Raw genomic sequence first — 24106 nt, 5'->3', positions numbered from 1 at the left:
CCTTAAATGAATAATATAGGGTGTTTCGTTTTAATTAGAACGCATTATATACAGGGTGTTTTTTGACATGAGACATTGGGATTTTAATGCAGAGAATTTCGTTTTTATTCTCAAATTAGCTATAGTGAAAAATTACGTATAGGCAAATGTGGGGATGAAAATGTTTTCAAGTTTGTCTATATAGACTCCGATGAGTTGCAAATTCTCCACATTTCAGTTTAATATTTTAAAAATAAATTTAAAATTGAAGTTTAACACCCTGTACATCTTAAAGCTTTGCGAAATAGGATCCCGATTTGTTATCCGTATATTATTCTGTACTTAAAAGATTTATAGTTAGCCTTCTTGTCCTCCTTTTCCAAGACACCCTGCCTCATATAAGGCGTCTTTTTTAAATGAGTTCACTATTGCTATCTTCGAAACGTTAAAAGTTATAAAATCAAAATTAAACTACAAATTAAAAAGAACAAACGTTGATATTTTTGGAAACTTAATATGGCGTTGCCAATTTGTTTTCTATGATTTTACGAAAATTTTGAAATTAACCAAAACTTTCAATCAAAAGTATTTGTTCAATTTGATTAGATAAAGTTTGATACTTTTTTATTAGTCTCTATTGCTTAGGTGCAATTTTGTGACGACACGTGCTTCAGCAATTACCTCTAATTCTGCTCTAGAAAGCAATCAACGAAGTAAAGAACTGATATTTTAAAAACTGGTCGGTTCACCTCATCGTATAAATCTGATGTGCAACAGCGTTTTTGAGATGAGCTTTTAGATGCCATAGATAAACCGCTCGTATGTTCTCAACTTAGCAAGAAGACTAACAGGAAATATGAATACGTCAAGCTAGATATTAATTTTTCAACATACCCATAAATCTAGCTCGTTAGATGAACGAAAAAAAAAACATAGAAAGCCTATCTATGGGAATCCGTGCGTGGGCCGCCTTTCGATGGACATTTTATCGTGTCCATTCTATTTTATTCGCACATAACAATATCTCGGGAAGAGTTACGTGCGAATCAAGACTGTTATGTGACGTACCGGTACCAGGCCATGTTTTATGTATACGGTATGCGCTTTTCTTGAATTATGTAACAGCATTGAGACGATTTTTTTTTACAATAGAATCTGTGCGATACTTATTGATTTGCCAGTAATCCCGTTTCTGCACCATGGCGACGGAGTTGGTATTGGTTACATCAAACTGTCATGCGAAAATAAGTTTATGAAATAATTCGGTCTTTGGATAAGGCTGAAGAAGAAGAAGAGTTATTTTCAATGGATTTGTAGAGCTCGGTAGTTAGAAGATGTTTCTTCGGCTCCAACAGCTAAATTACTGCTTGACGTACCATTGTCATTACTAGATGCAAGATAAAAACACCAACCAATTAAAAGCGGTAAGGTCGCTTGATTGCTGGTCATAACCCATTAATTTCATCGACCTATCGGCAAGCAATATCTGCAAAAAAACTCTTCGGGTAGTCAATGTTTGTGACTATCTGATCTATTTTGGTACACGTGTACGAGTACTAATTCATCCATGAAATGAAGCGTTCAGTACGGTAATGTGTGACGGCAAAGTTGGAAAATCAATGCTTATATGCACGAATGCTTTACTCATTAAAAAATAAGTAAAATAATATATAATATACATAGCAATAAATAATAAAGGGAAATTGTTTAAACGCTGAAAAATATATTTCGAAGTAACATGTGCAATGCACTGCTAAAACACATTCCGGGATCTATTTTCTTTCTTTTGCGCGATTGAGACTCAGAATTGGTTCAGCTGAATTGGAACGAGTGCTTGAACCATTTCATGCAATGTGATGGCACCGAGTGGTTCAAATACCTCTTCGAGTTGAACTGAGGCTAGCTTGAACCGTAAATGCGTAGGTTAATTAACAGCAACAGTGGGCAATCAACGTCGCCAAAAATTTCATTCCCACTCTCACAAGTTGTTATAAAATCAGGCCCCAAATATGCTTAAAATGAAGCTTTCCCCTTTTCAAATCATTCCAAGCCGTTAAAATTTCTGCCTTTTATGAAACATGTACCTTATTGTGATACGGATTATATGTGATATATCGTACTCGTTACACAAAACTATGCATTTCCTAATCGGTTACACGATTATCTATTATAGTATCATAACCATCTTTGATTATTAACACTCGATGTGTGTAATTCTTAATATCTTATATTATTTTATTGGTGTTTCAGATCATTATGGAACATCAAGACTGCCACTTACTAAGCACCAATTAATGGTAAGTAATAACTTTACACCCGTCACCCATGATAAGTCTTCTTGATTAATTCATCTTTAGACTTAAATTAATGCTTCGCACATCTTAGGATCTAAATTCTGGAATATGAAGAGGCGAACCCTTCCTCGAATGATATTAAAATAACCTTTGTTTGCTTACCTTGCACATCGCTAGACTGTTTTTTGATTGAACCATTTTGACGTTATCCCCATAGAACTTTTTACTTCACAGATTGAAGAATATATCTTGATCGTCCTCTCTTACGCTAATATTTGAAACCTGGTCTGCAACATGAATACAAAACAAAAGTCAACTAATATCTTACAGTTATTAAGCATAAATAAAAACGGTGACAATTCACTTGCACACCGTCACTTCAACACAAGTGCATAATGAACTAGTCAATTGTTGGGCACCTGTGCTATATTTACATATGTTTAGTGGCAAAAGCAGCATTGTCATAGCACCACCACTGGCATACGCAAATCCCAATTCCCAGTTTTTATCTTTTAAACATTAGTCTAGGTGAATGTTGGCAAGTCATCGCTAACATGTAACATTCTCGCCTTTATTCGACGACAATGTTACACGCGTTAACAATAGCTGTTAATGTATGAAATTTGAAGCCAAATTCATGCAAATTCGAATCATGACTCATCAGAATATTAGATTATGTTAAAAAATGCATAATTTATTCCTATAGAGCCTATGTATTTAGAACGTTAAAAATCCGAATAGGTGTTGTGACCGAACTTTCGTTATATGAGGATGTTGCGGTCAGAATCTATTATAATGAATCTGTTCACCTAATTTCTTTAATTAATAATGAACGAATATTCAACTTGTTAACTAAAATTTCATAGGTGTCAAATAACGTCTGAGGAAATAATGAGTGAGAGATCTGCAAGGTATAGGGTCATTCTCCCCGCTGACCTTTGGCATGTATCATTTCAGTGACACATACTAACATATGAAATATGACATGTGATGAATGGCATGTGACATAAACCACTCGTCCATTATAGGGCACAACATCACGATCTCTGTGAATTTTGCTGCCACGTTGTATGATTGCGCAGCCGCAGCACGGCAAAACTAATTATAGCTGCCTAGTAGACTTGCGCCCTCGCCTGACGTATCATATAATAACATGCAATTTTATAATAATATACAATATTAAAGTTCGTATAATAATATACAATTCCCGAAAGCACATACCTTTAAAGTATAAAGTGTTCCAAGTTCGAAGATCCATAATTCAGATCTCGGGATCTGTAATTGGTTTCGTTTAAATGGGAGTAAAATTGCATTGTTGGGCAGTTATTAAATTTCAATTTTAAAAATTGAAGAATGCCGAATATTCCGGAAATTGCGATTTTCACAGTTAGTGTTTCCTGGATTTCTTTTTTAAGAAAATCAATTATTTGGGGCACTTTTTGAGTGGGCTTTTTTTCAAATTAGGCGTTTCATTTTTCCAGGTCCTTCATCAGGTTAAGCAACATATATATGTACAGTATTGGCCAAAATACTTGGAACTTTCAAAATTTCCGTATTCCTAAAATAGCTCTGTTCTAATGTAAACAAATTTAACATGGCCAATATGCCTTGATATCGTTCAACAACAAAATGATAGTAAACATTTCTAGCTTGCATTCTTTTATAAAAAAAATAATAATAATCGTATCATGTTGGACAAAATAGTTGGAACTTCTTTCTTATCGAATTTAAAGGGCATGTTTTGCATATTTTATGTATTTTCTTGGTCAGTTCGGTTTGATATCTGAATTAATTATAATGGCAAAAGGAAAAGCCTATTCGATTGATCTTAGAAAAAGAATTATTGATTTTTATAAACAAGGTATTAAACAAAAAGATATTTCCACGAGATTAAACCTCCGGAAAAATACTGTGTCGCGAATTATCAAACAATTTCAAATAAATGGTCATGTCATCCCGAGAAAAAGTACAGGCAGGCCTAAAAAGACAACTGCAAGACTGGATAAAAAAATTATCAACCTTGCAAATAGTGATCCGTGCCAGTCATCGTCAAAAGTTTTGCAAAATATTATGGCCGATGGAGATCTTGCAATATCACCGAGAACTATTAGAAGAAGGTTAGTAGAAAATGGCTTAAAATCCTATCGTCCAGCTAAGAAACCATTGTTACGGACGAAGAACATCAAAGCACGGTTACAATTTGCACTTGAGCATCTTCACTGGACAGTACAAGATTGGAAAAAAGTTCTTTTCAGTGATGAATCGAAATACAACCTGTTTTCCAGTGATGGTATAGTCCATGTAAGGCGCCCAAAAGGCCAGAGACTCAATAAAAAATATATTAAGCCTACTGTTAAGCATGATGACGGTAATGTGCTGGTTTGGGGATGTTTTTCTTGGTATGGCATGGGTCCCATTCATCGTATTTGTGGCAAGATGGATCGATTTATGTATCGTGACATATTACGGGACATAATGGAACCATATGCATTTGAATCAATGCCAGTTAATTTCATTTTTCAACAAGACAACGATCCTAAACATTCTGCCAAATTTGTAAAAGAGTGGTTAGAGCTGGAAAAAGTTCCTACCATGAAGTGGCCAGCACAAAGTCCGGATCTAAATCCGATAGAAAATTTATGGGACCTTGTAGATCGTAGGTTAAGAACAGGAGAGGCCATTAGAAATGGAAACGAACTTTTTGAAAGGCTCTTACAAGTTTGGCATAATGTAGATCGTCGGTTAATAGAAGAACTAATCGAATCAATGCCTGAGAGAATGGCAGAAGTAATAAAAGCAAAAGGACATCACACCAAGTACTAAAATTAAAAATACTTTAAATTCGACACGAATTTCCTACCAGATGTTTTAAGTTCCAACCATTTTGTCCAGGCATTTTCGATTTTTTTACAATATCATTGAGTTTTTTTAAAATAATTTTTATTTTTGGTATAAATTAAATATATGTTTAATAAATATAGAAAGTACAATAACTTTTGATTTGATTCATGCGAAGTTTCTTTATTTTTGGGGAAGTGAAGAAAGTTCCAAGTATTTTGGCCAATACTGTATATCAATGAGCGGTCACGTCGCTCACCCATTTAGAACATCTCAATTATTAAACGAGGCTATTAATACACTTGATTGTTAAATAACTATTAATGGCTTCATACTATTAGGTATATAATTGAACTTTTATATTACGTTCAGTCGATATTAATATATGCTCATTTTAATGGTATTTCAAAAATATGTCTAGGCGATAGGAAGAACCAACCATAATACCCTACCTGCTACACGAGAACGTCTCCCCACTCCCAAGTTAAATCCCTGCTATTAAAATTTATTCTAGTTTTAATTGGCAAATTTCCCATTAAAATATATTATTTACAGCAGTATGGGGGACCAGTAGAAACGCAATTGGCGGCACCACGACATAAACGCATGCAAATTTTGTTGTTGTTTTACTGCCGGCCACGCATCGGTAAACACCCATTTGAATAGTTGATTCGCCTAATAACCATTTTCTTTACTTCTTACAGCGAATATGGTATTAGCCTTTATCGTTTTAATGATAAGACAGTATAAGGAATTTTGCTGAAATTTATATTTCAGAAAAACATCATAGATAATTTATCCCTTGTTCGTTCTTTTTCCGTTCAGGTCTTTATAAGTACCATTTGATAATTTTTTGACACTTCAAGCATTAGCATGCTAAAATTTAGCATAATACCGTTTTCTAATTACCCTTTAAAACTGCCAACTAACGTGGTGTCTTAATCACTGCTTGATATCTCCTAGAGTTTAACAGGTGGTTAGATGACTAACAATAAAGTTGAAATTCTACTTATCTCTAAGCGACACCAAAAAAAAAATGGTTTGTTTGTGGCCCAATTGCATGAGAATGAGCATCATGTAAAGTATCTCTAATACCTCGTAATCGCTTTACAAAGGACTCATAAAAAGCAGGATCGGCAAATTCAATAATTTTAAGGGAAGTTCAGAGGCCAACAAGTATTTATCAGAAAGCATCACTAAATTTATCCAACCTCATCAGTACAAATAATACAATAAGTTAACCTAAGCTAATCCCCAAGGGCATAAACATAAAGCCGATGCCACTAAAACAACACATTCAGATATAAACGTATTCAATAAAGATGTCCCTTGCGGCAGACCGTGCGGTCCAACATAATGGGCCTTTTATAGAGATCTTTATCACTCAGACTCACAGTTCAGATAGTCACTCACACAATAACTCACTCAATCATTACCTTCTGTAAAAGTAAATTTGATAGGCCTAATCTGATATTGTTTCCAGCCTTCCTGTGTTAGAATAAATAGGCATTTGATATAGTTTAATTTCAACACTATATTTCAGTAACCTGCTTTTGCTGGTGCAAGTTTTTTGTCGTCCTGGAATGGTTAGACTGGATATCCAAAATTATCAAATATGAAATTTATTAGGCATGCGCTAAATCCCTAACCTCATTCGTAACTCACTCAAGCTGTCTGGATACCTAATAAAATTTGACATTTGCTAAATTTCTAACCTCACTGAATTGTCAAATTCAGTCACTGTCAAGAATACTTTAATAGTACCACTAAAATGGGCGAAAGCAAAGTACAGCATCCCAAGGAATATAAATCACAGAGAGCAAAGTCTAGGTTTTCGCGATCCGGGAAACCATTAAAATGGTCGTGTATGCCTAGGCTATGGATTAACACCAAAATTATCTTCCACGACCCAAAATAATAAATTCTAATTTAACCAATAAAGAACTTGATTCTCTAATAAACATGGTTTTCTACACAATGGAATCCCCGTCGGGGATCTGAAATATTTTAAACCAACGCTCGTTTGTTATGCCGAAGCATTAAGGGGCCTCGTAAAGATTGTCTATGGGGCGGGGGGCCGATCGGCGTGTGGGCGCGGGCCCGCGAAGAATGGCCCATATGTAATCCGTTAGCAGGCCGGCCCTGGATTTATGACGCTAATATCGGAATCTGGCTTTTGGCGGATTTGATGTAATCGCCGGACGAATACTGCTATCGTCTATCTCTTTTGAGTGTGACTTACTAGACTTCACATACAGTTCGTTATGAAACGTTGACAGATTTACTGTCATATCTTCGGCGAAGCATAATGCCGCTTATGATGAAAATTTTGCTCATAGCATGGATAAGTCGTATGAGTAACATATGAACATATTTTTATAGAGTTCCAGATTTTAAAAAATTCCCAGCGATGATACAAATAAATCAGAATATACAGCGTGTCCCATTTAAAGCTGCGATTGAATATTACTCAAAACGGTACGTTGTATGAAAAAGTTTCAAATCAAAATTGTCTAGTAAAGAGGGGGACATGTTATGAAGATAGTGACTTTTAGCCAAAACGTCATTTTAAGGTCATTTCAAGGGCAAAATTTTTTTTCAAATGGCAACTTCGTATTTTTTTACAGGTCCTCGTAGACCTTCAAAAAATTAATATATTTTGTTTGAACAATATTTTTATTAGACGTTTTGCCTGCAGAGTTATCCTTAATTTTTATCTAATTTTTGAAATAATCAAAATTATTGCATTTTTTCTAAAAAAGTTTTGCAATGCATATTCTATTTATAACTCATAATAATTCTTCTATCTATTAAAAAAAAAAGATTTATATATTTGTATATGCTGTATATCTGTATAACGAAGTATCAAAAAAATGTGGAATTTTCTTATTACCTCACATACCGCTTGACGTAATTTAATCCAATTTAGGAGATTATCATAACTAAATATATCTAACCTCAATAAAAAAAAACAGTTCAAATTTTTAAAGTTAAGATTTTTTAAATGTAACATACTATCTACAGAGTGAGTTTTCTTCGGCGCTCAGTGCAGAATTTCTTTTCATGAGTCTTTCTGTATGCAATTCCAATTTATTGGAACTGTAACTTCCGATATGCCTAATAAAATTTAACGTTTGCTGAATTCATTCCACTTATTAGTCAAATTAGGCCACTAGCACTGTTAATTATTTACATAATAATAAATAATCTAAATTTCGCGACGAGCCAATATTTGTAATAAATTGGAACAATATGTAACAAACATGCCCTATTATAATTGTCAACTATTTTAGAAATATTGACAGTTCTCATGTCATAAACTTTCAACCATTTCCAATCAACTAAAAGTTAAAGCGAAAGGATTTTTCAGGATATGTATTAGTAACTTCACAATAATTCAATGTAAAGTATCTGAGACTGGTAACTACCACAATACTATTGAAGAAAAACGCTTAAACTAATCAAACCCAAACCCTCTGTTCTGGTTTTAATCATCTGAATATCGGTTAATATATGCGACAGTAATGGATCAGTATAGTCACTATTGATTGGCACAACACTTAACGTTTTTCTCGGTAAATCTATTGATTTAAAAAAAGACACTTACACCATTCTGTCATTAAGCCAAATTGACATGTGACATTTTATAAAAGGTGGAAAAGCAAATGCGACAAACTGACGTTAATTTTTTTAAACTTAATTGTCATATTTTACCTTTTGTTTTATAACTTTCATTCTCCATATCACTGGTATCACGCATGAACTCGACTTGATGGCACTCTTGTATAAAATAGCCTCAGTCAGCCAAAGCGCTATGTATAATGCATCGAAATCCCATAAATCGTCCACAAGGCAATAAATAAGATCCAAAGACACAAATCGGAAAACAAACTATAGAAAAGCGTCTTTTATGGGTTGATTTCAATATTAAGTCGTTTAAAATAATATACTGCGCATGCATATAAGGCTTAGAATGCGGTTGGGATAAATATATTTACCAATGCCGTTTCAATGTATGCACATCCTAAATTAGGTTGTTTCAATTTCCCTATATTCAAGAACTTATTTTGTCTTGTTACTTATTTGGATCATGAGGATAGGCGGTTTTTCTACTTATTTGCTACAAAAAGGCCTTTTCATACTATAGCAACAATCACGCGCTACTCACGCTGCTCTCTCAATACACTCATCCTCCGCTCAAGCAAAAGCTCAACATTTAATGCATTGGAAAGGAATCAATGCATTTACGCTAAAGTGAGCGCCATCCTCAGATCACGCTCCTCCGCACTCCAATGGAATCCGCGCTAATTTGAATGTGAAAGTGAGCATGATAAGTAACAATTTCTGTGTTCGAAATCAGGAATCAGGAAAAGAAGCTCAATTTATAAACATACTGAGCTAAATAAGTCTCTATTATATTCTTTCAAACAAAGTTTTTCCATAACCATACTCCTCACTTCCTACTTGTCGTATACATAATTAATTACATTTAATAAGGTAATAATTTACGGTCGGACCTCATAAGAAACTAATTACTGTTTAAAATTCATTAAAAATTGTATTGGGGTTAGATCAAATGCCTACCTACAAGATAAAGGCATGCGAAACAATAGGTAGATCGAGCAGAGCAGGTCTTTAAAATCATTTTGATTTGTGAATCAACTTGAAGGACGTCCCACTTCGTATTGACACAGTTTGATGACTTTAACAATAAATGTTCAGATTTTATTTGCATGTTAGCGGTTTAATGGATATACAGGGTGCCCCAGCTACATTGACATAAATCAGTATGACGCGCTAGCGGATAAAAGAGTATGAGCGATTCAGCTCAATGTGCCTTATAAAAAATTTTTTTCAGTCTACAGGGGATCGAAGTATTTTTTTATAAAATGGGAACAAATCCTAAATTTAAAAATTAATTTATCGTATCCAAAAACCCCTCTAGGAGCAATTTCATATCAAAAACTGTGAGATTTATTCCCAGTTTGCAGAATTAAAAAATATATATTGACATTCTGTAGAATGAAAACAATAAACTTTTGTTTAAGGCAAGTTTAGCTAAACCGCTCTATTTTGTCATCCAATAGTCATTTGTACCATTGCGTCTGCGATACCCTGTATTATAAGTGGATATTGATATACCCAGTTTGGATGTAAAAAATAGTAACGATGTTACTCATATAAAAATGCAAATAAGCTCATGAAGACTAGTAAAGCTCTACTCTTAATTTATGAAACTTGCAGATGCCAATTCTGGTATAAAACACAAAACGTGAAATGCGATGACATTCGGCGATTTAGCTGCCGCCTCGTAAAGTTAACGTATATGGTTGTTCCGTATGCTCAATCATAACGAGTAAGATGTAACAGCTCCCGTGGGAAACGACTGCTGATAAATCAAACAATGCAGACTCAGGTTATGAATGGTTCCAGTGGATTATGTTGATTTAGCTATGCTGTAAGATGTTAGCATGGAGATTGCAGATTTGGAATTTCTTACGCACTCCTTCGGTTTAAATCAAACGACGGCCAGACAAAGAAAAAAGGCAACATGCAGTATATGTTTAACCCAGGAAGCAATAAAATTTTTGGAACCAATTCTCACAATCAGCAAACATAAATCGGATTATCCAGTTAGTGATTTTAAGTTAAAAAAACTTCTATCGTGTACAGGGTGTCTATTTCAGTAGCTCTACCATGGGGGTATCGGTAATCACAAAAAATACGAGATTGATTGAAATGCGGCAAAGGTGTGCAACGTGAAGTTCAAAAATACAGAGTTTAAAAATACGAAAAATTTTGATGACTCGTGACTATTTAAAAAAAATTAAATTTTGGGAAAACGTTTTTATTTCTCCATTACAACTTTTCCCTTTGCATAATGGAGCGAAGCCATATTTGAAATCCAACACTTCGATTTTCGGCAATTATCAACAATTTCGTTTTTGCCCTTTTTCCTTCTTGTTCTTTTATTTCCTAAAGTTTTGAAGATCTTTCTTCACAGCTCATTAATATCGATTGGTATAAATTTATAATTGAAGTCTTAGTTCCCCAAAGTAATAGTCATAGTTCTCCATAAATAATAACCTAAATGTGGCATCACGTCATCGTAGAAGACAAAAAGTTGCAATAACGAAGTGCCAATCATTTTTAATTAGCTCACCAAATAAGCTGAACAAAATATAGAAACGTTTCTCCAAAATTTCAATTTTTATTAATTACCTCCACTCGTCATCGGAATTTTTAAAATTTTAAAACGGCACATTCTTAGAATCCATATTGCGCAACTTTACCCCAACCAATCACGTATCTTTTATGGTTAAGAACACCCAAGGTAAGTATTTCACTATTAGAAGTCCGGAGAATACCATTTTCCCGTATGCGTGTGACGAGATCTACCTCACACACGGAAACTCATGTAAGCACGGGAAAAAGCATTTCGGGGCGTGTAATGAGTACGCGCATAAAATCTCCCATAAATAAGATCAATTCTATACACCAAGTCCCTGCAAGTAACATCCTCCTTGATTCACGATCTGTCCAATTTGCTCTGCTCTTCCTCACTGATGTCCTGCATAGTTTATGATATTTTAAAGCCGTATTCACGACTGCTTTTAGAAACATCTAACTCTCTTAATATCTTCGGTCTGATACGGAGATTAGAAAACCGAGATAATCAACTTATCTTGACGCAGATAGAGTTACGGAATTTCAAAGTTAACAGATTTTAACTTGGCGGCAATTTACTGCTTTTGTACTTTTCCGGATGATGTCATGCGCCTGTACAGTTACCTGAAATAGGTACGCTTTTACAATAAATGTACGATCTAAAGAGATTGATTTGAAAGCATTATTCTGTCAATTATTATTATCGACCCCTCCGTGTCATTGAGGTCATTGGGGCTTACTGATGGTGGGTATGTAAAGCTTTCAATTATACTACGGTTTAAGCAGGACATTTCTTATGATCATTTGCTTAAAGCCAAATTTTATCCGTATGTTGTTTCAATAAAAATATCATGCTTCATATAAACTTACCTGATGCGAAAGATCATTGATGTTCTCCATATACTTACAGGTTGTTAAATTTTCTCACATTTTATCAAAAAGTCTTCAGCTCCAACAGGTTTCAGACAACAGGAGACATCTGCTTCTGATTTTGACTATTGGACACCTTCTTGGGCTTAGACCTTGTTTTTCACGCTCCTGATAACTTTGTCAGCAAGAGAATCAAGCGATGAAATCAGAGGAAAGCATTGACCAATTTTTTAATTTCCATGGAAATTATTCCGCTGACAAAATTAGTTCCAAACGTGAAAAACTGAACGCCCTTAAGAAAAGGGAAGTTGATTCGATCTCTACAGAGTGGTTCAATTTCCATAACAGTAACTTTAGAGATCTGTAGAAAATTGAAAAATAATGAGTTTGCTTTATAGAAATAAACGCCAAATTTTTATTGTTTTAGTTCCAACAGTTTATTTCGAAGGTGAATCCTTAATGATCATTAAAATTAACAACTTTTTCTTAATTTAACCGGCATTATAACTGTCTCCTTTTGGAGATCCCAACAATGGTAATTGTAAAAGTGATACACTCCTTTCAATATGTTTAGGCTAAAGGTTAACTCTTAATTGCTAAACCCTGTATCTCATCCTCAACACTTAATCTTCCTATAATTTGTAATAAAAATTACACAACGATTAATTGAGTCATCAACCAGTGAATTTATCTACTTTTCCAATCAAATATAAATCTGCCAAGACTGCAGCAAAATATTCCAATAGAAAGTTATTTCTACCATAATCCACACTATAAAATGCTTTTATGACTTAAACCGTAAAATAAAGGAGCAAATTTGCATAACTTTTTATGTCATATAAATTTTCACGAGATGGCTTGACAGAAAAAAAAAATTATTCTTATAAAATAATTGCTGCCATAATTCATATTAACACTTAACATGTTCTTTTCGCTCGGTTCTCCGCTTATTTTGACCGCTTCATTTTCAAAATAAGTTACCTTCTGGGTTTCATCGGTGGATATTTAAGTAAGCAGTAAAAAGAGTTTGAGCAAGAATGAAGAAAGATGCTTATAATTTTTACTCTGCGTCTTCGTTGGTTTTGAATATTCTAGATATCAACGTGATTTTTTGAAATTTAGAAAAATTTTGAATTATTATTTGTTTTTAATTTTTAATTTTTTTCTTACTGTTTTTCAAGGTTAACAAAAATGGAAGTTCACTTAATGAACATTTCCGATAAATTTAAATGCGCTAATTACCAACCACAACCGGGTAATTTCGTTACTTACTGCGAAACAAGTCATAAGCCTCCTTACTTGTTTAAGCTACATTGGAATAAATTAACGTCAATACTTTTTATTTAAAACCTCTAGTTGCAAAATTCTGCAAAGAGATTAAAATTATATAAGATGACATTTTTAACACACGTGCATTATTTATGAGAATGCCTAACTGTTTATGTTAAAGAACCTAATATATTAAATATGTTCAGAATAATGCCTGAAACAAGCTGACACGAAAACAAAGTGCTGCATTCCAATGGGTGTTTCTTCGATCGGTTTCTAGTTAATCATTATATTAATCATTTAACAGCAACACAATCTAAAGCAGGAAAACTGATATAAATTGATTTAGTAGCATATAAAGAGATTTAATCAGATCCTTGAACTTCAAGCTTTATGAGGTGAAATTCGAATTCAAGAATTTCTTGCATTCAGTGAGGTATAAGCAGGATAGAAAATTATTACAAGATTTATAATAAATAATACTTGTTTGCTTAAAAATACTCATAAATGTAAAACCTACTATAATGAGTAGGTTTTTAAGGTGATCTTCATTGCATTCTACCTGTAACAAAGGACAAGTTAATATTCAATAGCGAAATACTTAATAAATTAAATTAATTTAAAAAATACATAAATATCACAAATATTTTCTTACAGGATGACGTCCTGAGCCAAAAGTGTTTCCAGAGATAAAAAGAGGCTGCAACGTGCATTTTCTGACTTGGGCCTTATAGGTTCAGTTGACTAATTTAAATGCTACTGGCCTGTTAAGTCCCAAGTTTTGAAATGATGTCATCTCCGACGATAAACAAGAAGATTGAGGGCCGATCATCGACTGAAATTCATAATTTTCTGGTTTCTTACGGTATGTGATAGTGCAAAATGACTTACGAAAAAAACATTTCTATGCAATTCTGCAGAAAATAATGCAGCGGTTGAGACAAATTTGGGGTTTCTTAGCGGCATTTGCCTATATCATGGAATTGCAATGCCCTTGGAAATCCCAAAAATGCTCAATATATCATCAAAAGGGTGTTATCAGTTGTAATTTGGTTAACCATAACAGTATAGTAAATCAACGATAACAATGTGTTATTAAAGAGACCAGTACTTAGTGACATATTTCTTTATTACATTTTTTCTCTGGAGTGTGTGTTAGCATGTTTTTACAAAATGACTCATTAATGGCATGGGATGCATGTAACTATTATAGCAAAATTTTACTAATTCTGCAGAAAAAAAATCAATTGAGGATCGGATTTCGGATTCTTACCAGGATTATAAAAATAACAAAAATACGAAAAAAATCGCATGGGATGAATTCATTGGTTATCATTTGTTAGTCCGTTATTTAATGGTAAATAGCTTAATCCAGGCTCTACATTTACGATGCAGTACCTACTGCGGGTCTATTTTCACAATGGCCTTTTATTTAGTAAATGATCACAAAAGTAAGCGGCGTTTTCTTAATGTAGAAAATTCCCCCCTATTTCCTCTCCAATTAAAAAGTTTGAACATTTTCTTCGAACTTCGTTTTCCAGTTTAAAATCTGTAAAATTCAGCATCGAAAAAGAAAAATTAAAATTAAAAATAAGAAAAATGCGTATGAAATAATACAACAAATACGTCTATAGAAAATATATTTCACTAACTTGCAAACAGGTGAATATGGATATATTCACAAATGCAGGAATGGTAAAAATATTCAATGTATACTCTACAAAACATTCATCGCGCAAGTGCACATCACTTTAAACATAGCTTAACCCATCAAAGACTTGCGTTACCAATTAGTAACGCTGAAATTGTACAAGGGAATTCCTTTACATTATCGATAGATTATACATATTTACGTTTGAAACGGTAGTTCTGGAATACTTAGTAAGCGTCGTTCATCTAGTTATCAATTTTTTCAGTAATATTTTTCCGAAATTTTGTAAAATATTTATTAAGTTTTTCATGTGATCAAAATGGATATGAGTTTTGTGTATATATTTATAAATACGATAATAAAAATACAATTTTATGCCTCGTCTACATTATTTTATTGAGCCAGAGAAAGTATTGTATTACTGTAGAAGTAAATTCGTTGTTTTTTAGGCATTCATATACTAACAGGGTATTATTACTTACCTGAGAAAAAAATTTATTGGGACTCAAGCGAAGACATGCCTTGCAAAATGCATGTCTCTCACCAAATCATTTTGCACAGTCTCTGATGATATCAGATTCGATGGCCAAGGTCACTTATTCGTGCTTATTTCTCAGAACAAAAAAATTCACTGCGCCCGTGAAAATTCTAGCTTCATAATGCGTATGAAATGTGTAAAATGTGACGATGGACTTTGCGAAATCTGTAATTTAGGTTCTCATACAAATATACAATGTATTTATAAAGGGTGTGTTTATTACACTATAACATTGTACACAGTTGCATTAAAAAATCTGTTCAATTTTCGACGCTGCTACTAAGTACTGGTGTCGCTATATGGCAACAGGCAATCACGAAGAAAATATTGTACTAAAAAAATGTATTTACTTATTTAGTTGTAGTTTATTCATAATGATACCATTTGATACCCAAAAATTTCGATATTTTGGTTAATTAAAAACTCCGTCCTTGATGGGTTAAAGGCTGACACACACCGGCGGGATGACGCTAGCGGAACGATGCAGTAAATTTATTGCCGGTCAACACATTTGTCGAAACTCGTCCCCGGTTAAGGCAGGCCTGGCACAACCTGACGAGTTTGACTCATCATCTCCAGTTCATCTCATGAGAAGATGTTAACAAGGAAGAAAATTTCACTTAGAAAGTGATCGAAAACATAAACATAATCCACTTTTATAAAGCAAGTCGTTATTTAAAATTTTTTACAATTATTTTTTTAGTAAATTACATTATTTATTCTTATTGTTCTTTCTCGTTCTAAGCAGCAAAAATCAACACTTCTTGAAAATTCATTTTTAGGAACTCAAAAATTTTCAGTATGGTATTAAGAACGTCACTGCACCGATGTATGTTAAAAATGAAACCTTTGCTAGTTGCCACGAAAACCAAACACACGGCAAATAACTACCAACAAAATATTACTTTTGTTTTAGAGTTTACAAAGTCGTTTTAATCACAGTTCCTTGGTCTTAGCACCACAGAAATTAACAAGCTGTGAAAATTAATTCACTATTTGTTGAACAGAATTGGGCGAAGGTGCGCTGGATAATAATTGATTTCCTTCCAGTTTCTAATCCCACGTACCACATTCAGCAAACGTTTTGACCTTGCTCGTTTCGCCTTTACCATCATCAGTTTCTTCTTCACTTTGCTCCTCTTCTTCAATGGGTTCGATTAATCGCTTAGAGCTTGATGTACTTCTAAACAATAAGAAAATATGTTGCCGGTTGTGCAAAAAAATTGATTTTACCAGCAAAACAGATAGATTAGCAAATTATTTACACTCCAAAAATGTGATACTCCAATTCAAACTTATTTGCTCCCCACTTATTAAATCGATCTCGTTACCCTTAGAAATAAAAGTTTGTTATCAAATATTTTCAATATGTACCAAACAGAGCTGGATAAAAAGCAAATAAAGACTTCAAAAATAGCAAGATACATTTAAATAGCAAATAAGATATATGGGATAATATCTCAATTATACTTTAAATATGTAAATGTTACATCATCAAAAACATTAAAATTCTTCCAGACACTTACCCATTAAAACTATCAGTTTTCCTTCGTTTTGTCTGAGGTGGTCCTTCATTAGACACCCTTCGTTTAACTGGACTGGGAAGAATTGCTCTTTGACCAGTTAATAGCGCTTGTCGTTTTGCATATGTCATTATGCTATACGTATCACTTTGTGACAAAGTTTTAAGAGCCACAGCAGCTTGATCCCGCTTAAAAAGGCCTACGTACGCTGAGCTGTCCGTCAACCAGGCAACATATACATTACCTAAGTAATGATTACAATTTCAAAAATAAATCGACTTACTTGATTTCAGCAAAAAATTATCGCTTTTAATTTACAAATGACTTTAATTTATCTCTAGAGAAGGAATGTAAATGGGATTTTATCTGGAATCCCAAATTCCAATACTGCTTCTACTATTCTATTTCATGCTGAAAATAGACTCAACATATCTGGGCAACTCAGAAGCCAATAAAAATAATTCAATATACAATTAAAATTAGATAATTACGTCTGTACATTCAATTCCAACTCTAGCAAATTTTTTCCCAAATATAAGTAATAAAAATGAATATCAAAGAATTGGCTGCCATTTATCTACACTTCTATTCTTGAATTTTCAAATGGCACTGTAACTTCCTAATTAGCAATTTTAAACTATCGACATTTAATGAAATGACCTTAAAAAAAATTCATTGTTTATCACAAGACTGTCAAATGTCATCATTTTTTTAATGTTTTGAATTTAATTTATGCTTAACTTGGGTAAATTTGTCACAACTTTATAATATCTAGTTAAATCTGGTAATGGAAAAATCGTATACATATACACTATGGTAGCAAAGTACTTATTATGAATCATAATGATGTAATTTACAACGTTGGTGTATAACATACTTTTCTTCATAAACATACTCACTTTCTATGATTAGGTTAACTTACCAAATGGGCTAAATAATTGCACTATATTATTGGTTGTCCATTCTTTAGGAAATGTCAAATAAAAAACATGATCTCTGGATGGATTCACTAAAAATAAATTTTAAAATACAAAAATGCATATCGGGTCGTGAAAGATTTAAACTGATAGATGGGTTAACTCTTGTGATAAAGTTCAAAAAAACAAAATCATTCTTAAAGAGAATGTCAAAATTCAATGGAATGTTCAATGGGTTTTGTGAGAATCTTTAGGAAATAAAAAAAAACAATATACTTTTCCTGGGGCAGATTTACACATTATTTTAGGCAACAACGCTTATTTTGACAAAAATATTTTAATATAATACATTTACAGGTATAATTATTTACAAAGTTGCTTTTCAAAAAATAACAGGGATATTAATATTTTTAAGTAAATATAGTAACACAACTGATCACATTTAAAATTTTGAAAATATTAATTTCAAACTACTGAAATTAACACATTAATGATCACTCCCAGTGCTACTACATCAATGTCCTGACAAATTTACCATTTTTGCAGAAATCACAAAACTCAAACTCGCAAATGTGGCGTCTTTATTTATAACCTTTTAGTAAAGTTGCCACATCTTTGATCTCTTTAATTAGGACAAGGAAATAATACTTACAATCGGGTCCAGACAGATTCAAATATTGACCGTCAGTCAGAAGCATCAAAAATATCCTGAAACGACATTTTACATAAAATTTAATTAATAATTAGAATTAATTTTACCTCAACTATCAATTAGCATTAATTATTAGACAAGGTATACATATGTCAAAACAAATTTTTTTCCACAGGAAAGAGCTTGAAGCAACCTGAACAGATTTAAATTTATTAACTGCTTTACTTTACGTTTTGCAACACTTTTTGCAGTTGGCTGAGAAAAATCACTATTTCAAAAACTTAAGCTCAGAATATATTAAGTGTACAACTTTACTTCAGCCATTTTTTCCGAACTTCGAGGCATTATTGTAAAAATCAGATTGTACATTTGTGATTAAAACCATTGTGTGTGTTAAAACCATCGCTGACTACTATTTTATCCCATTTTTCGGGAGCGTATGAATCCCATGTTGAAAAAGCTGGCCATCTTTTGAAGCGATCAATGAATCGATCCTATTTTTTACTTCTTCATAAGACCGGAAGTACTGGTTAGCCAGGCCATGTGGCATTAATCGAAAGAAGTGATAGTCAGAGGGAGCAACGGCTGGAGAATAAGGCGGGTGGGGTAAAGCTTCCCATTTCAACATTTCGAAATATGTCTTGACCACTTTCACAACATGGGGTCGAGCATTGTCATGCTGCAAAATCACTTTATCGTGTCTCTCCATGTATTGCGGCCGTTTATTTTTTAACGCTCGGCTCAAACGCATTAATTGCGTTCGATAACGATCGCCTGTAATTGTTTCAGTAGGTTTTAACAACTCATAATACACTACGTCAGGCTGATCCCACCAAATACAAATCACCTTGGAGCTGTGAACATTCTGTTTGGCGGTTGACGTGGAAATATGGCAAGAATATTCCCATTATTTTCTGCGCTTGGGGTTATCATAATTAACCCATTTTTCGTTCCCAGTCACAATACGAGGCAGAAATTCCTTTCATCTTTGCCCTTTAAGTTCAAAAGCAAACAAACGCCGTTCAACATCTCTCGGTTTTAACTTATACGGCACCCAATTTTCTTGTTTCTGAATCATTCCCATATTTTTGAGGCGCTTTGAAATTGGTTGTTGAGTTACTCCCAATGATCGTACTAATTTTTCTTGATTTTGACACGAGTCTTCATTAAGTAATGCCTCCAATTCTGCATCTCCCAAAACCTTCTTTATTCTACCGCTACGCCAGTTTTCGACGTGAAAATTACCGTTCTTGAAGTGTTGAAACCACTTACGACACGTTCATTCACTAATAGTGGCCTTACCATAAGTATTTGAGAATATTCGATGGATCTCAGCCGCAGATTTCTTTATATTGAGTAGAAAATTTTTAAATTCCACAAATGACAATAGTTTAACTTGTAAACTAACATTTTCAATTGAGAATAACTTTTTTATGCAAACGCAAATTAACCAATGCTTCTATGGAGTTATTTTGAGGGATGCCCAAGCTTATTGCATGGTATCTATGATTTATTTATTTCGACCACTACTTACCACTAAAGCCTTCTATAGGAAAGTGGCAGAAACAACACTGTACACCTATTGCTTTATAGAAAATATTCTGAATTGCTCACATGGTGAGAAAGGGTTAATTTGATTATTTAGTTTGGCACTCTTATTGCGTTACCCAGTATAATATTCAAAAGTTATTTTTAAATCTAATAGCTACAACTCTTTAATTCAATCACACATCCTGTCTTTAGAATGTATTACTTACTTGTTGGTGTATGGTTGAAGTAAGCGTAGTCCAGCTTTGCCGAACATATCACTATTTGACCAATTTTTTTGTGATCCTGAAATGAAACAATATTTCAATTATTGCTGATGCGGATAGATATCTGAGAGGTAAAGTCATTTAGAAGAAATCCCAATAGTTGAAAAACTGTTGACTCTGCTGAATAAGATCATCATCTCTCATGAACATAAGCAATCCTATGAATTTTCTCTTCTTAGACTGGATACGCCTCTTTCTAAATAAAACTACTACTAATATATTGGCTTACCTATATACTTCCACATTGACAAAAAGCATAGGCCGGTGATGAATGAATCATATCCCGCCTCGTGCTCCTTATTATCATTTAATACGTATCCTTGACCGCCTTCCTCCTGCTCTAAACATATATTTTGAAAACAATTAATGTATTCGACAGAATTTTAGAAATGCACTTACCATATTTTGGAATGTCAAAGGGTTTTCCTGAAAGACTTTCTAATAACTGCCCTAACACAGTCGATGAAACTATTTCTTTAAAAGGTTCATTGCTCGACATATATTTTGTATCTAAAACGCTGAAAAGCAAACATGAAATCTCCCGAAATAATCCCAAATTGCAAAAATAAATATTTCAAGACTTACTTCGGAAATAAAGAACTGGCACATTCTTTGAACTCCAAGTAATCATTAGGGAGGGGTGTTAAAAACTTATCAATAGTATGCAAAAAATCTAACATCAGATTATGTCCTACAATCAATTTGCCCTGAAAAAAGGTAAGTAAGAAGGCACTTTAAATCGAATTAGATAAATGCCAACTCACAGACTCAATAATCATGCGGATAACCTTACTAAATCCAATGAAATTTTCCATTTGCGCAAATAATTTCTGGAACTTCTTTTGTTCAACTTCGTCTCGCTCCTCTCTGCTTTTCAATTTGCTAGCAACCAAAATTCTATCTTTCTCTACTGTCCGCGTTTCTAATTGAATTTTATCATGAAATTTTTCAGTATTTGTTTGGTAGATAAGTCTTCTTAGAAATGCATTGCATTTTGGAAGTTGAATTTCTGGTTCTTCAGATTGAAGAAATTCTTCTAGAGTTTTTCTAAAATTTGCAGATTTTAATGTGTCTAAAATCCGCCGTACTTTAAAAGTAGTTGCACTCACATAATTTTATTTATAAACTCCTTATGTTCATCAGGAATGGGAATAATATCATTGTTTCCACTGAAATTCGAATTTAAGAACTCCATTTTTTTTCTCTTTTGTTCCTCCAATGTCACTCTACACTTCTCCTCCTCAACATTGTTTAAGTACGGAATACCATCTTTAAACAATTTATTAAAATCGAATCCATTTCCAATCAAGAAATCCACACTGGATGTTTGACAAAGAAATCTTTGATCTTGAATAAACTTATTTATGGGTCTTCTAAACGTGTAGAAATTGTAACTTTTATGTTTAAAGCAGTCAGCATCATTGTCAAATCTAACAAATTGATTAATTAAAATTAAATCAAAATAATTAGAAGGGGAACGGTTTCTAAAACACCGCCTGCATCCCTTATTATCCAGACACCCGGTATACTAATATAATAACCTGAATAAAGTGATTCCATATTGGATCACTAAAAACTCCCTACAGTCTTTGATAATTTTCTCATAATACTGTTTGGGGCTATCAAAGGCATTAACACTGTTCACAGCAGTCTTTAGTCCAGTCAGTTCACAATCTATGCTCAGGAAGGTGCAATTATTAATTGCTGTTTGAACTTCTATCAACACAGAGTTAAAATCTGGAATAACGAAAACAAAGAAATGAAGCCAAAAAAAATTAATAATAATGAAAAAATAGATAAAATGCAAACATTTAAAATATCATATATATTTTTTTATATATTTTTTCATATTTCATTCATATTTATTCCTTATCTGAAACATAACTGAGAATATTCCTCCACTTTTAGAATTGCTTAACATAATGGAGAAGAAACTTGAAAACTATTGAAGCAATGATCTTCTTTTGGAATACAAAGATATATCGGACATTTTCAGTTGTAAACAATATTGTAATTGCGGAGGCTCTGCATTGTAATCATAAGTCTCAGTGCCCTGCTACAGACAGTCCACATTATGACAAGTTTTATAAGCTTGAAAGAGTTGTAAATTTTCTGACCACAAAATTTATAGAACCCCTTCAATTTTGTTAGTATATGTATATATGATAAGACTTTTTAAAGGCAGAAGTAATCTAAAGCATGTAAGTATATGCTAAAGAAGCATATCAAGAAAGGTTATAATTTCCGTAGTTGGGACAGTAAGAAAGAATGGATTAAACTTTCCACAAATGATGAATAAAAATAACAACCTTTGATGTTGAAAATTTATTTTCCAAACATAAGGAATATTAGCAACCAGAAATAGAACAATAGTACAATGGTAAGATAGCAAACCAATTATTTTACTGACCTAAGGAAATTAAAATTGTAACAAAAACTAGCAAATGGGGAAAAAAAGGACAAAGTTTACTTCTCAAAAGTAGTAAACTTATACAACAAATACATAAGTAGTATTGATAGATTCGACAAAAAAAAAGATATGCCATGGGAAAGTAGTCAGTGGAATGGTGACTTTGAAGATTGTATTTTTTAGTTGATATAACTATGGTCTAAAGCAACATTTCATAGAAGATGTCTAAATGCCTGTAAAGTGATCAGCTTGCACGTAGGCTAACACTGGCTAAATAGCTAATAAATTCACTATTAAGAAGAAAAAAGGAAGATCTATAGTATTTCTGGTTAAAAAGTGGGTGCCTAATGACTTAAGCAATATAATAATTTTCCTGAAAAATGCATATACAGAGGATGCAGAGTGTGGAACACTAAGACAAATGAGAAAAGCACTGTCTTCATTGGTTCAAAATGTAAAGTTCCAATCTGTGATTTGCTATGTGCTGTAAAATTACACTACAAATGCGAAAAAACATGAAATTCCTTCATGTAACATAATATAAAAAAAAGGTAACAGTATTATAATGTATTTGACAGTGTTATATATTTTATATGCATCAACCAATATTCTTAAATGCAATGTGAAATATTAATATACCATTTGGATCACCTTATGGTTAGTGAAATAAAGTCCTTCCTTCCAGTTGGTGTTTTCTTTTTAATAATAATAAAATATAAGGTGCAATAGGATTCAGTCTTGGTACAATAATTTTCACTTGTTGGATGTTAGAAAATTGTATAATTTAAAACATTTTTGTGATTATAATTAAGAATATAATTACATATCAACTTATTTTATAAAATTTAATATCAGAAACTTTCCCTTAACATTTTCACGCAAAAGCATTAAGTGAGGTTCGCCACCAACCTCAACCTTAGCTACAAACATTACAATATGCAACTTCTACATTATAAATAGTAACAATTGTAAGCTTTGTGGTTTGAATACTTACTTGACTGTGTGACTTCCATATTAACGATTCAATGACAAAATAAATGTAAAAAACTCAAATTGGGAACTGGGCTGACTATTGAAACAGCATTAAGGTTTGCACTGAAAGTATTGCTTAATTATATAGAATTATAAATAGTTGCCTGGGCACCTACAGTGTTTGAAAAAATAAAGGGCACTTTTACGTTGT

General features: G+C 33.0%; 2 protein-coding genes across 2 annotated transcripts in view; one reads left to right on the top strand and one right to left on the bottom strand.

Moving 5' to 3' along the window:
* LOC136411132 (adult-specific cuticular protein ACP-20-like) overlaps positions 1-24106 on the top strand; it is a 146272-nt gene that overhangs the window by 101476 nt on the left and 20690 nt on the right. The gene's annotated exons all lie outside the window — the stretch shown is intronic.
* LOC136411242 (poly(A)-specific ribonuclease PARN-like) lies at positions 15050-24037 on the bottom strand. The gene is made up of 12 exons (XM_066393719.1): positions 23918-24037; positions 22055-22250; positions 21623-21943; positions 21278-21560; positions 21099-21220; positions 20913-21031; positions 20743-20853; positions 20457-20532; positions 18700-18755; positions 18053-18139; positions 17134-17374; positions 15050-16790 (listed from the first exon to the last, which is right to left on the bottom strand). Exons 1-12 carry the CDS (start codon positions 23934-23936, stop codon positions 16661-16663), a joined length of 1761 nt encoding a protein of 586 aa, XP_066249816.1. The 5' UTR covers positions 23937-24037; the 3' UTR covers positions 15050-16660.

Source organism: Euwallacea similis, chromosome 1 (assembly GCF_039881205.1).
Source record: "Euwallacea similis isolate ESF13 chromosome 1, ESF131.1, whole genome shotgun sequence".
NCBI classification, from domain to species: Eukaryota; Metazoa; Arthropoda; class Insecta; order Coleoptera; family Curculionidae; genus Euwallacea; species Euwallacea similis.
Note: the sequence above shows the minus strand (reverse complement) of the source record. Positions and strands in the feature narration are given on the sequence as shown.